At 40.7% G+C, this 15421-nt stretch overlaps 1 protein-coding gene across 1 annotated transcript; it reads left to right on the forward strand.

Moving 5' to 3' along the window:
- Positions 1 to 10443: 10443 nt before the first annotated feature.
- On the forward strand, positions 10444 to 13838 carry LOC132990401 (early growth response protein 1-B). Its single transcript, XM_061058673.1, has 2 exons — positions 10444 to 10841; positions 11089 to 13838. The coding sequence occupies exons 1-2, from the start codon at positions 10685 to 10687 to the stop codon at positions 12414 to 12416; spliced, it is 1485 nt and encodes a 494-aa protein (XP_060914656.1). The 5' UTR covers positions 10444 to 10684; the 3' UTR covers positions 12417 to 13838.
- The last annotated feature ends 1583 nt before the right edge of the window (positions 13839 to 15421 follow it).

Raw genomic sequence — 15421 nt, forward strand, 5'->3', positions numbered from 1 at the left:
GAAGTCAGGGGATTTCAAACTCAAAATAATTACAGCTCTAATAGTAGGTTTAGCAGAAGTTATTGATCGATTTTCCAGCATTATGACTACAAAGCCCAAAGCGTTACCTGTCTCAACCTGTTGATAATACACTTCACATATCCGGTACAAATGTCAGCCAACCTCTGTCACTCAGAGCTCTTTCGTTGTTAGCTGGCACATTTGAAGGCCGCTAGCTGACGTCAGGCTGCTGTTTTGCATGGTTTCCATGGTGCACAGTTGCTGTGAGGGCTCAGTGCCTAATTAGCTAAAATCAAAAGGCATGGAAGCTACATTGATGGCAAATTATTTTCACTTTCACGGGTATACAGTCACACACCGGCCATGCAGTGGCAATGTGCATGTTAATACTTTGACACGAAATATAAACTGAGGATTGAGAGTGATCATACAAGCTGTGAGTCTGTGTGCACGACCCCTGCACTCCACCCTCTACACTTTTATGAATCCTTTGAATGTACTACATGTGCAGTTGTATAGTCGGAGGCTTGGCATGGTGCGTTAAGGTTGCATGGCTAAAAATAGTGCCTCTATCAGTTAGCAGAACAGCAGAAAGGCTGTGAAGCCACAGGATGGTTGTTTTGCCACATTTATTTCAAGCAACAGCCTGTCGCTCAGATTTTATACTCGTGAGAAAAGTAGATACCAAAAATTAACATGAATTAACATTGCAACTATGTGCATTTTTAGAAATATTACAGCCCTAGCTTTTAGCTGTTTTTCAACATGGTTTATAGTTCAGTTGAAAGAATCTTTTGCAGGTTTGAATCTCAGAAAAAGAGTGTATGATGTATCAATGTGCAATAACTGTCTTTAGGCTATGTTGTAGGAGACACAAGCTAATCTTTGACCTTCTGAGCTGCTTGCGCAAATCCCAATGTCTAGGGAATGGGACACAGATGAGCCATATCCTCTGCCTTTCGCTGTTTCTCTCAGAGGGAAATGGATTCCACATCCCCTCAATGCAACTACAGTTGAAAATGCATTTATTTCTTTGAAGAGTGCGGACAATCTGTGTGACTAAAGCACTCACTGCGCAATCCATCCCCCTCACCCAAGACCCTTTTTTCACAGTGAGATGGGATAATAGCCAAACAGCATCAGAGCTAACTAATGTGACTGCATAATAAACAGATGAGTCAGGGACTATTCATTTGCATATCATCCCAACCTTATCAGAGCTTCTATATAGGGGATATTTTATGATTGCCTGCAGCCAGTGAATTGACTGGTGAGTGCACTGAACATGGAGTGAACATGGTGTCCAAATGGCTGCCCCTTAGTGTTGAAAGAGACTCTTAAAAAAAAAAATGGAAATCATTATACATCTGCAGAGTAATTATAAAGTTGTCTAATAGTGTCTGGAAAGACCCCCCTTGTAGCGATGACTGCTGTACTGAATGTAATTACTGGGAACTTATGCTAGAGGGAGCTAATTAATAAGGCATTTGTGAGTGGAAAAGAGGCTTTCTGAATACAGCTTAGCGATCATTTTACTTACAATGGAGAGCTACTCAAAATTAAAGCAGTATAAGTGGATAATTATGCTAATGGCTCAATTTGGATTTAAGATATGGTGGCAGGCTGTATTTCTCCATGATCAGTGCTCCTGCATTACAGCCGCTCTCACACAGGTTTTCTGTGTGCATGTGGGCTTTGTATGCTCATATCATCTCACTGGAGAAGTCAGATGTTTTGTCAGTGGCCACATGGTAGTATGTGTGTAAGAGTGTATGTGTTTGTACACTTCTGGCATAACTTCTTTTGCCTCCAATACAAAAGAAATAAAGGGGATTGACTCAGAATCCCTGCTTCATGTGACGTATGCATTATATCTTTGTGTATTCCTCAGGCTTCATGACAATGGACTGTTTAATATGTCAATTATCATTAGCACACTGTATGTTAATGTTGTCCGTAGATTTGGACCTTGACATCTCTGCCCTCCCAGGACAGTGTAACAGTGTTTGTTCTCCCTGACATCAAAGCAGCAAGCCTTCCTTCCTCTGTTTTAATCATTCGCCGTCAGCATTATAATCCACTCCGTCCTAATTGCTGTTTATCCTTCATGTTTTTCTGTAAAACACCCTCCAGGATCCAGTCTCTCCAGCTCTCTGTACCCTGCCTTTGCCCCCCAGAAGCTTGCTGCTGAGCACCAAACTTGCCTCAGCCAACATAGGTCTATGTATGTTATGTAAGGCCCACTATAAATAGGTTCACCCGGGATCTTTTGTCTTTACCTGATTCGCTCTTAGCCCAACAGTTTTTATTTCTGGAGAGAGCTGTGGAAGCTAGTGCAATGTAGAGCTGGCCGTTTCCATAGTTACTTTTGTTAGCTGCAAGCTCTTAACATTCTTCATCTGTTTCCTCACATGTCTGATGTTGGCTATTTGTTTGAATCAGTTTGCATTGCATGTCGCTGTAATGACTGTGTGTGTGCATTGATAAATCTGTAATGGATACAGTTATTTTTGATTATTTACCTTCTTATTGTTTCATGCACGCTGCTGTGTGAATGGAGTGGAGAAAGTGCAACAAATAGAAATCAGTGTGGGAGCAGATGAGTCAGAGCCTAGAATATGCAGACATATTAACTTCTGTTGGTCAACAGTACATGCAATTAGTCCCATGTTGTATGATAATGATTTTTGTTGTGAATGTTATTGAGCTGCGGTCCAAAGAGATTGTTGCTGTATCTGGTACATAAATAACCCAGATATTTGCATTTTGACACACATCTACAGTTATCTAACATACTTGCAGTTTTCTGTTGTTTTTTTTTTTTTTAGGTTGAATGAAACGTTTGAGGAGACATTAAAAGAAAATATAAAACTGCTCTCTTGTGTTTCATGGATTTCTTCAGCAGTTAGGTAACAGCAGGTACAGTAGCTGGATCAGGCCCAAGAATTGGACTGTCAGAGTGCTGCAAGCATGGATCCAGCGCAGAAGAGGGCAAGTTGGGAGCCATGCGAGTGCGGTGTGTGTGGAGGAGTCTGGGGGCATGGTTAAAGAAACACTGGGACATTCCGCAATCACGATTGGAGAGCTGAGTATGATTCTCACCCATCCCTGTTGTAAAACCAAAGAGTACAGGCGGCTGGGGACCAAAGTGGGCGAGTGCGAAAGTATTTTTGGATCGCACGGGAAACCTGCCACACCAACAGCAGCAGCAGCATCGGGGCCTGGTACCGGGCTTCCCTAACCCACTCCCACTCTCAGAGGAAGAGCAGGAGAGAGATGTTCCTTCAAAAGAAGAACCACGCTTCCGCTGCTTTCATTTTTCTTAGTTGTGCTATTTTCCTTTCAATTGCCCAGTGTTGGAATGATGATGTAGTATATATAACTATGCAGAGCCCAACATGACAGAAAGAGAGAGAGAGAGAAAAAATAACGAACTTGGCAGCTGAAGCGAGTATCCTGTATTTATAGAAAGTCGTGTTTCCGGCAGAGGTTTCTGTGGTTTTAGCACTCCCAATCCATTTTGCGGTGTCTTACAGGCCCTATTGTATCCAGGTTTAGATTGAAGATGTTCCCTCATCGAGCGCCTGGGGGGGAGATTTTACTGTGAGACATGTCAGAATGTGATTTGGGGGAGGCAGATGGATTTCTCCGGCTCTTGTGCAACCCTGGCTTTCGTAGGATTTCGCAAAAAAAAAAAATCTGCTTTGCATCCTTAAACTTAAAAAGGTATTAGTCAAAAGTACAACACAGCACTTAAGGCTGAATATAAATGTGTTTCTTGTAGGATAAATATGCATATTACTGCTATGAGGGTGTATAAAAATCTACCATAATTAAAAAAAATAAATACATCAAAAACACTCTCAGGTTTTTTAGCATTTGTCCTGCAGACCCACTACAGTATTTCCTGTATAACCTCTCCAGATCATGGTTGCTTTTAAATGCTTTTGTATTTCAAACAGCAATGGCAGCCTCTGCATCTCAGTGGATTTCCTGCTATGGATCAGCTTCTTCTATTATTTACTCTCAAACAGTGTGGGTTGCATAGTTGGTTGACAGAATGCCAAGGCGTTGAGACTTTGAGGAGCTACTGTACATGAAGTGAGACATATTTCATGTTGAAGTTAGAATGATACGTTTTTTTTTTTTTTTTTTAAAGATCACATTTCTTGCTGTCAAGTAGATGTTGCACAAAAAACATTTAACACTTGAATGTATCTGGTCTCGAGAAAAGAGTTACTTCAGTCAAAAATGTGTTAAGGTCTGAGAATTTATTTTCTTCTAAATTTAGACTTGCTTTGTAAATCCATGGATGAACACAAAGTGGCTACTGGTTTTCAATAAAGGGTGAGGGTACTCCACTTAACTGCTTAAACCAGAATAATAATAACAGTAATACACACATTACTTCCAAACGGGCTCTAGTCACCTAAAGACCCTATCTGAGGCTCGAGGTCAAATGTTGTTTTATGTGTTTGGACAGTCGAAAACCCTTAAACCAACATGTAAGGAGCAGAATTAGATGTAATATGATCCATTGACGTGTGTTTAGTTTTTGTCAATAGTTTGACTTTTGCACAGTTCAGAAAAATCAACAAGATACAGCTTATCTCATCCTGGAATAAAATGTGTTTGTTATAGTAATGCCCCTTTCTTTAATGTTGAAAAGACAAGATATATGTATAACAGACATGACTGACCTGCCCAACCTGCAGGCAGCCATCTCAGAGGGCAGTCACCAGTCACTCCTCACTGCCTCTTCAACTCTATCAGGCACCCACCTGCAAGCACAACTCCCACAGCCTGTCCAAGAGAGAACCTGAAAATAACACCGCCAAGGGGTTACATACAGTATGAAGAGAAATATTTAACCTTCTCTGGGGCACAAGGCTTTCACTTCAGCAATGATCAAAATATTAGGAACCACACACACAACCAATAAAGCTGGAGTAATGTTAACAAGAATGTAGATAACAGTAAAAATGTGAAAGTCAGAGTAGGTCTGTTGTATTTATTTTAACATGGAATTTGTTTTTTTTTCCTCATATAAAATGTGATGGCTTTGCTGTATAAAAGGCGGCAGTCCTGACTGCTATAATTTAACAACTTAGCAGTGGATTATAATATTTAATGGAGACATTCGTGATCCCCACAGGATGAATTAAACAGACTTATTCTGACACCTAATCTCATCTCGGGGAACATAACAGGATAAAACATGTGTAAAAGAACTTCTTCCCACCTCTTTTCTGACGTGTAAATCCAGTAAAGTTAGGTACTTATTCCTGACTGTCTGCTTTAAAAAAAAATGTTTTTTTTTTTTTTTATATAAATACTCTATTAATCCTCGAGGGGAAATTCTGGTTTACACTGTGTTATTGAGAGGCTTCTCACACACACACACACACACACACAGGCCCAAATCACACACATAAACAGGACCTGTGGACATGCATTAGTGGAGAGTTGTCAGAGTGGGGCTGCTACACACTGCTACACAGGGAGTGAGGCTTTTCTATCAGCCTTGACTCTTCTTTGCTTTACTCATTTGCACATGTTTAAACAATGACTAAATAAGATGCTGAAAATATTATATACAGTACACCCGCTTTACATACGCATGTTAGTGTCCACATTGCAAACATGTTTGCATGCTGATGTTCACATGTAGTTCAAAGCACTGCCTCAGTGCTGCTAGCATGGCTGGAGAGGGAGACTGTTAGCTTTATCTAAATATACATTTACATTTCAAATGAAAATGTGTACATGACGCTAGTTGTGCATGGTCTTTTTGGAAGTAAATAAGCTGTATAGTAGAAAGATGCATAGAAGTAATGAAAGATGCTTACATACTTACACAGATACCCACATAGAAGCATGCATAACATAGACAGGTTTAATGTATGACCTTATATGGACATGCAATGTTATACTCTGGTTGAAATTAAAAAAGACATTTGATGCATGTTGCGCCTTTTTTAGGTCAAGAATATATGAAAGCATGTTCTACTGGCACTTTATTGAAATAATCCAATCAGTAGAAGTGCCAAGATATCCTTTCATTAAAGTCATGTTTCATCTTCCTTCATTAGCCAGGACTTTGAATCTCTTTTGAAGTCGACATACCTGCTAAAATATGGACTCTATATATTCAACCTTCCACACTGTTCACAAAGAAACAGAAGCATTTTTGCCTCGCTGTGCTCAGATGCCAGGGAATAAAAAACAAAGGCTTTCATTTAACTTTCCCAGGTATGGCGTTAGCTCTGCGCTATAATGTCGGTAAGTGCTAACATTACATAAATCCATTACTTAGTCCCTGTGCTGTGGCATTTTCTGGAGGAGAGAGGTTAGACACACTGCAGTTATCATAACAGCATCCCGTGATCTGAACTCTGTGTGATCAGATTGGTTTTAATAGACTCTGGATTACTTGGAGGCAGTTCCTCAAAGCTAAACATCTCTGTGCCTAGAATTAGAGTGCACATCTGAGGTGAAAACCATTTGTTCAGGAGAATGTCACTGCTGCAATGAAAGAGCTTATACGCTATTATCATACACTACCTTAAAAAGATGACAGGGCAGCGACTCAGAGCTCCTTTGATACATTTTTCAGCGCTCAGTATTCAAGGAGATAACATCCCATTTAAGTAGTCTAGCATAAGCAGGCAGTCTATTATGTCTAATAGTCTCTTTGCATTTGTACAGCAGTAGACACAATATATTTTATTCCATATTGCCCACAAGCTTTTTTATCCTGAGTTAATCTTGTCCATAACAAAGCAGACTCGGATACTATTCATACAGTCTGAGCTCACAGGAGCCCTTTCATTACAGTTACAAAAAGTTGCAGGTAAAAAACTGTCTGTAGTGGGGTGAAGGCTGTGAGTTTCTGTTATAGCCTTGTTTCGTTTGACTTACAAGGCCACAGTTTCAAACACTCTTATTTTGCACAGACATGTGGCACAAGTGAACTTGTCACTGTTTGCTGTCAATGAAGGTTCTCACAACGTTTTGTGTTGTCTTTTTCTTTATTAATCAATCATTATTTGTATAGCTCCAATTCATAACAAGTGTTATCTCGATATGCTTTACATACAAGCAGGTAAAAGACCATATTCATTGTTAAGAAAAATGGGATTGGGGGGGGGGGGGGGGGAGATGGGATAAGATGCGGGAAGGATTTCTCATTTGCATTCCTCGTGTTCCTGTTTTCCACACTTCCTTGCCGCTGAGGTGGAGGTCGGAAGAGGCCGTGCACGAATGAGCAAGGCGATGGTTGTGGGGACGACACAGTCCGATAGTGGTGGCTGGGCGTCAGGGACGTCGGGTGGTACTAGTTTAACGTTAAGCTCTTACTGTAGCTGCAGTTGTTCATAGTGGAGTAAATTATTATTTTTTTTTAATTTACTCCACTATGGAGTAAAAATGTTATTTTAAATGCAGCATCTAAGATGTAAATCTGAAGAGTGACCATGAATTCAATTTGTCATTTAATCTATTTGTGTAAAAACTATATTTCCTATAGAAATGTAGTGAAATAGAAGTAAGTAGAAGCTTAAAATGGAGACAGTAAAACACATGTACCTCCAAATTGCAGTTAATTGGAATGCTTGAGTAATTATTCTGAGTTACACATTACCTTTGTAAATATACTTGGATATAGTTCATCATAATGGTGTAAATAGTTTACATTTTCTCTGTGTAAAATCTTAAAGTAAGTGCAGAATCTCAAATAAATGCAGTTCAGTTAAAGGACAACATTTTCCTGTAAAATGTAGTGGGATAATTATAGAGTAGTAAAATAAGGTAATCTTTCATTAAAGTATACATTTGCCTCGTAACTGGACTTAATTGGACTAAGTGTAGTTATTTATTTTTCACCATTCCCACTGTATAAAGTCTGTTTACCAACCATTAAATATAAAAAATACATGATTCCATGGCCTGTTTTTAAGATTGATTTTGGGGCTTTTTATGCCTTTATCGGTCAGAAAATGGGGCGAGAGAGTGGTTAATGACATGCAGGAAATTTGCCACAGGTCGGATTTGAACCCGGGCCGCCCACATTGAGGACTATGACCTCTGTACATGGGGTGCACAAAATAACCACACGGCCACAGGCGCCCCCTCTTCAATATTTTTAACATAGGAATAAAACACAATAGTACTGAAAAAGACTAATATGATAATAGTGTAATTGTTCAGTGCTAATGCTAATAGTCAATAAAAAATGATACGATAATACTTTTTGGCTTCTCTGGGATAGATATAAAGCAAAAGAACACAGTCCACATGAACAGAGACCCACAGCCAGCATTTAGTGTAAAGGGAGAAGTAAAGTGTGTGTGTGTGTGTGTGTGTGCTGCTGGTTCATGTGTGATTACACGGCTGAATGCAGCACCGTCGCTATCCGTGGTCCTGAACCTCCAGCCAGTGTCAGAGGTCTGCTGCAGGCTGCATCGTCCAATGAAAGAGTATCGACTTTTTGTAATAGGAAGTGTGACCACGGAGGGCACCCAGCAACAGATGCGAAACAGAAAAAAAAAATGCTTTGGGGGTTGAAATGTCATGTGAACAGTTGGGTTCAACCACTGAACACCTCAGGGGTGTTATCGACTCCCTTCAATGCTTTTAAAGGCCAAGGGTTCGTTTAGACTGGGCTCGGCTGTTTTTTGCCCTGATGGTGTAAGCGAGAACAGTATCCAGGCAGTGAATTTGTCTGAGCAAATCTAAAGCGGTGGACTGAAAAGGAAGAGCTGTTCAGTTAACTGCGAGATAACATGTAGGGCATGTAGTCTGGCAGTAAAATGTGTTGGACTGGTCTGCAGGTAGCTTCATCTTAATAGTCTACCAGCCTTTGCTTGTATTTAAAGATAATCTTGCAGATTCAGACTTATTGTTAGGGCTTCCTGGTGTTTTTCCTCATATCCTTTAATTAATCATCCTTTAATGTGCTGCTTTTTTTTGCTTTGGGGCTCTTAAAGTCTCAGTTCAGTACATTTGCTTCATTTACATTAAAGCTTATGCAATAGTTGGATATAATACATGTCCTTGAATCACACACATTAACAATGTCTGCTGTCAGGTCTACAACAAGCAGCAACAGCTCTCAGGCAATATACAGACCTATAAAATGTGAGCTTGTGTTACAGCTATTATAGCTCTCATATTTTACTTCACTTTGAACTTGAATACAGCTTTAAGTGAACGAAGATTTTCTCATAATTTGTTGGTGATTTTCTACTGATCATACATGTTTTTTATGTTTCATATAATGTTTCCCCTATTGGTGTTTTGTTTTCAATTACCCTCTATCGCTTTTCCATTATTGTTCACTGAGGACAGTTTTTTTAATTTGCTTTGGCAACTATTGATCTGAAGATTCATTCAACGCACTGCTGGTTGTTTCTCATTGCTCATATTTTTTTTCATTTTTTGGACAAAATATTTGCTGTTTTGTGAAAAGAAAATGTCTTTGAGCTTCAATGTTTCTTAGTTTATACCAAATATGTGATGGTTTTATAGAAAAGTCAGACAGTCAGTCAGACAGACAGACAGACAGACAGTCAGACAGACAGACAGACAGACAGATAGATAGATAGATCATCAGCATAATAAAGATTGATTATTTTATTATTATTATTTCTTTGTAGTTTTTAATGTCTAAAAACGCTGCCATGGGGTAGGTGTCAAATTAAGACATTAACAGTACACTGCTAAAGCAGTTTTTATTTTTTATTTTCATAGCAAAGATGATCAATTAATGATACATATGACAGTTAAAAAAACAGGATACAAACTCTCTGAAATAACTCCACTTAGACATGTACAGGACAAAATCACCAAGCAGATAGAGATAGACAATTGTTAACAGGGGCTGCCAAGCACAACGAAAGCCAAAATTAAGTCACAGGAGCTTGAAACTTAAAAAAGATTTAATTCTGTTTTACCCATTCTGTTTTACAAATCTGAATCAGAGAATATCTGGCACATTATTCGTGGCATGACCCTCTTGTTGAGGCCTTGTTTTGGTGGCTGAATGTCTTCTTATCTCCATAAATTGTCTATCAGACAGCACTGCCATGTCTTATTTGTCAAACCATAAGAGGACAGTCCAAAGTAATCTGCCGATGATCGAGGTACCTACGTGAGATAACTCCCCTCGACTGTGGGCCACACCAATATAACTACAATTGACTTTAATCTGTTTGTTAATTGAAAATAAAATGAAATTCAGATTATTATCAAACACTGTTCGCCACTTGTTGCAACGTCAGACTCCATCTCTCCAGTATGGGAGGAGAGAAAGACAGGAGGGGGGGGACTCCGTCACATCCTCTGTCCATATATGGGCATGAAGTTTACACGCAGCGGGGAATCCTCTCACTGGAGCTGATGAATGGGGAGGAGGGCCGAGGGAGCTGCCAAAGTGTATAAAAGGCGCGAGAGGGGAAGTCGCTGATGTGAAATCCACAGCAAGCAAACACCTACCGAGGAGCAGAGCCGAGAAGGAATACCTTTAACTGCTTTTTTTACACCTTTTGACACAGACCACTTTGGATCATTTGTTGAAAACCATCAAAAGGGAGGTGCAAGAAAGCAGTCATCTGAATAATTTGCTCTATATTTTCCCCCTTTTACCTGTTTTCCCTGGGAAGGACGGACTTCTAAGTGCATCACTATGTTGAACAATATGGATTTGAATGCGAAAGATTCTTTTTACCCACAGTTTGACAATTGCAACAGTTCTTCATTGGGAATGGAAAACAGCGCGCGGAAAGATAACCAAGAGGTGTATGTCGATGCAGAGCGGGGGGTACCTGCCCAGTTTGGCCACGGTGAGTTCGCCTCTTTGCACTGCCGATGAAATGTATGCATGCAAATTTGAATGTGTAAAATATGAGTATAGCGAAGGAAACGGCAAACTAATACCTCCAGTGGTGTTTGTCAAAGCGTCTTATCAAGGCATGCTGTGCCAAAATACGCACGATTGTTTATGTAACGCACATTTTCTTCCTCCTTTAATTTGATTCTGAATATAAAACATCCGCGATGACAAAGTTTTTTCTCTGTCGAATTCAACAGAAGGAGCCCCTGCAACCCTGAAAACCGAAGCTTCCAACTCGGAATTTGCTTTTAACCCTTGTGAGTGCCCAAAAGACACCTACACCCCCTCCTCGCTCGCCTACTCCGGCAGTTTCTATGTGGAGGCATCTCAGGGAGCGCCGTGCAGCACCGAAACACTCCTCAATATGATCACCGAGATCGTGGGCATCTCCACACTCCCACTTTCAGAAGTGCAGCCGAGCGGCAACAGTCGGGGAACTTACCCGTCGCCTGCGCCGATGGACAGCAGCAATGGCAATTTCGGGGACGTTAAGAGGCAACCCTACACCTGCTCCGGACCCACACCACCTGTTTACTCTCCAGACCAGACGTGCCCGAGGTATCCTGACGATCAGGCCGGCAGCCAGGCCCAAGACCCGTCCACCTCCCAGCTCAACTTCGGCTCCTCCCGAGCTCCAAACCACAAGAAGGATGAACCAAAGTCCGAGGCCGCTTCTTTCCCTGTCGTGGTGAAGAACGAGTTTGAAAGCAGCTGCTACGAATGGGGCACGTTTACCAATAAGACGGACTGTTTGGAGAACAGCTTCCAGACTGAAACCTTCCCGATGTCAAATGATTTCCCCCCTGACCAGCAGATGGATGTAAAGGAACTTTTAGACACGTTTCCCCCCATTTGTCCCAACCCGGACATGGAGTTTAAAGTGGAAGGTGGCATCAAACAGGAGCCATGTTTTTCTGACACCTGCTCCCAGAGCTACTCCAGTCCCATGTACAATAATTACCTCCCCCCTCCTCCAATGGGCCTTTCCTCCAATCTGAAACCCTTCCCCGAGCTCCCACAGCCCTCTAACCAGTGTGATTCCTTATACACATCACCAGCTCTGCCCAGCACTATAGACTCCATCCTCTACTCTTCCTTGTTGCCAGATTCTTTTGCCCAAAGTTACACCACCCGACCCCCCAAGCCCCCAAGGGCGAGAAAAAGCCCCGCGGCCTCCCACGGCCCCGCCAAAGAGAAACCATTCGCCTGCCCCATGGAGAGCTGTGACCGGCGTTTTTCTCGCTCCGACGAGCTCAACAGGCACATCCGCATCCACACGGGCCACAAACCTTTCCAGTGCCGCATCTGTTTGCGCAGTTTCAGCCGAAGCGACCACCTCACCACCCACACCAGGACTCACACGGGGGAGAAGCCGTTTTCTTGCGATGTGTGCGGCAAACGGTTCGCCCGCAGCGACGAGCGAAAACGGCACGGACGCGTACACCTGAAACAAAAGGAGAAAATGGAAATAAAGCCACAGGTGAGCACTAGCGCGTGGCCCTTCACTCTTCCCGAGGGGATTTGAAGACGTGCCCCTGTGTCCACACATACTATTTTATGATCTTTCCGTCTTGGAAGATAAGCCAGCTGACTACAAGTTGATGTCTGAGTTGGCCACTGCTTGACATAAGAGGTTTTTGCAGTTTTAGAGGAGCAACAATGGAGAAAGAGAGAGGTCTGCTTTGGCCATATTGTCTGCTGCTTCTGACTTTAAGTTGTAAAAGTGGGCGAACAAATGAGCAGTGACTTGTTGCTGTTCCTGTCAGGAGAGCTAAACCTCTGTGCTGCGGCATTGCATGACTGCTGTTCAGCACCTCTTCTTCTGGACAGCTCCAGCCTCTGAGCCTGGAAGGATTGCACTTACAGATTATTAATATCAACATTTAAGATTCTTATTTTCTGCTTTTTAGCATACTTAGAGCAATGGTTTGGACTATGTTTCTTAAAATGCATGTTTATGTCAGTGTTTTTTTTCCTTTAACTGGAATATCCACCACTGTCAAGGTCCTCTTCCAATCAACATGAGGGTTATTACCATGAATGTAGGCTGACATATTTTTGGCTTTGTCCACAAAGATGTTCATCTTTGATAAAAAAAAAATGTATTTTTATTTTTTTCTTATCATTTGGCTGTCATTGTTTTCTTTGTCATTGGTCTTTGTGTTGTGTTACAATTGTTTGGATTATTACGATTGTGAAAGATATATCATAAATGGGAAATAAATATATTTGTATTACTGTACTTCTTTGTATTTTTATAGCTATAACTGTATATTTTACATTAATCACATTTGAGCGTCCTTTATCAAGGTGAAATGTATTCTTAATCATTAATAATGTCTTGGTTTTTTCGAGGGCTACTGTTTAGTAACACAATATTTTAAATGTTACAATTTGATATCAGAGACATTTTCGCACTTCATCCCATTGTTGGTATGATGAGAGTTATTTCATTCAACTGCTGTTCTAGATTTTAAAGGGACCAGTTTCTAACCTAGTTGTGGTACAGATTGGACGGTCTGTACTGAAATATATTTAATCAAGCTAGAAATGACTAGCTAATCTTATGTACATTGCTTTTGAGTAATCAGGTAGCACACATTGCTGCGAGTTTCTATGGACTTTCTGTGGACCTGGGTGATGAAAAGGTTTTGATTGCTGGTATCTTTTTTTCTTGGAGATACTGTATACTGAAATGTTCACTTTAGCAAAAAAAAAAAAAAAAAAGAAAAGAAAGAAAAAAGAAGCCAAACAAACAATGTTGAGAGATTGGTGTGATTGTCACCAACCGGGTACTGCAAAAAAAGTAATTTAACTCGCCTTAAGTTATATTAACTGTTCAAGTAAAGATTTTGTACATACACAGTTTCTACAATACTTTAAATAAATATTGATGTTGTTATTTTTATGAAAAGTTTATGAACAAAATAAACATTTTCTGGAAGCAGCTTGTTTCTTGTGTATGGTTTAAAATGTTCAAAGTGCCTTTGTGCCTTTCTCACTTTGCAACAATGGTTTCGACCCCCATCAGAGCGTTGACATGATCCTATCCCCTCCAAAAATATGAATACAAGTCCACCTGTGGCACCATACTTTAGTCTTAATGTAAGGCATCACAGATCTTCCCTTTGACTCACTTTTTGGACTCAAAGACATTAAAGTGAATACTTTATTACACAGTGCTGTAATTGTGAATCCCCTCCACTTCAAAGATCGCTTTTCTTGTGTTGTAAATGTGGAGACGAGCACCATGGGTGCCATGTTAATCTCGACAGGAATCCTGTTAAACAGGACATTTTCTTGCAGTTTCAGAGACATGATCTGATTCTCTCACTTCTTTCATTCCTTTGTTAAGTCATTCATCCAATTTTCAATAAAAGGGTATTAATTTCAACTCAATTGCTGAATGCGATTATGATCAATTACCAGGCTTTTTCTCTTCCTCAAGGGTAGTTGGTTCTGAAGTCTCCTCTTGACAAAACTGCCTGTCCAATCTTGGAAATGCCGTTGATGGACTCTGTGCCTGGATACCTATTAATATACTAAAATAAAAAAAGGCAACAGAAAAAATATGTCGTGTGAGCCATGCTTCTTTATTGATACTGATTACATATTTTCAAAGAAACTACATTTTTACATAACCGTAGAGAACAGATCTAATTGTCCCTGTATTTGTATGTGGTGTGGTAAAATTAACACACACAAAAATTCAGATTAAAAGTGATGTTTAAGGTGAGAAAGTGACCTTTGAGTGACTGCATTATGGTGCAACATGTATAACTCTAGAGAAGGCTGTTGTGTCCATAGTAAAAATGGGATTTAAGATTGCAGTGTGCCCCTGTGGATCTTCCCTGGAAGCAAAGATCTTACAATCTGTCACTACAAACCATGCAGATATGTATCAGCAGGGACCCCTCGGTGGTACGTAGCACATGTATGTCCCCATGATGCAGTCCACTGGCAGAACACTACTCTGCTTGCCCACGGCAGTGCGTAAGTGCCTGCGTTGCCTGTAGCTGACAAACATACTGTAGCAGTGTGAAAATGCAAGCTGCCACATGGAGTACCGTGAATAGTATGTAGCCATCCTCTCCTGTCCATCACTCTTCATCACATACAACAGCACCGAGCTGAACCAGCATCTACCAGCACTCCCCTATCCATGTTGTTTTAGTGGCAAACATTGTCCAGTGATGGATAGTTGAGGCTTTGAATTGCGGTGATGTGCAGTCACAGTGACCATTATCCACACACTTGAAGACTGAAGAGTTATTGAACTCTGGCCAGTGATGGAATTTCTGCATTTGTGCATTTGGAAGCTGAAATTCACATTTGCATACTGTAAATGGCACTTGATATATCTACAGCATGTGCGTACGAATTCATCCGTGTTGTCTTTATCGAATACGCTTACAGTGTCATAAACCTTCAAAACTCCAGCTTTGTTACTAAAAGGCAGAAATCAGTTCTTTTCCAGTCCCTGACATTTATGTGTTTTTTTTTTTTTTTTACTCCTGTAGATGTGCGTAA

The sequence above is a fragment of the Labrus mixtus genome, chromosome 2 (genome assembly GCF_963584025.1).
Source record: "Labrus mixtus chromosome 2, fLabMix1.1, whole genome shotgun sequence".
NCBI lineage: Eukaryota > Metazoa > Chordata > Actinopteri > Labriformes > Labridae > Labrus > Labrus mixtus.

Excerpts from the sequence above, each read along its gene's own strand:
- LOC132990401 (XM_061058673.1), top strand. The coding sequence starts at position 10,685 with ATGTTGAACAATATGGATTTGAATGCGAAAGATTCTTTTTACCCACAG. Across the intron at positions 10,842-11,088 it reads ACCTGCCCAGTTTGGCCACG|AAGGAGCCCCTGCAACCCTG; the intron begins GTGAGTTCGCCT and ends CGAATTCAACAG.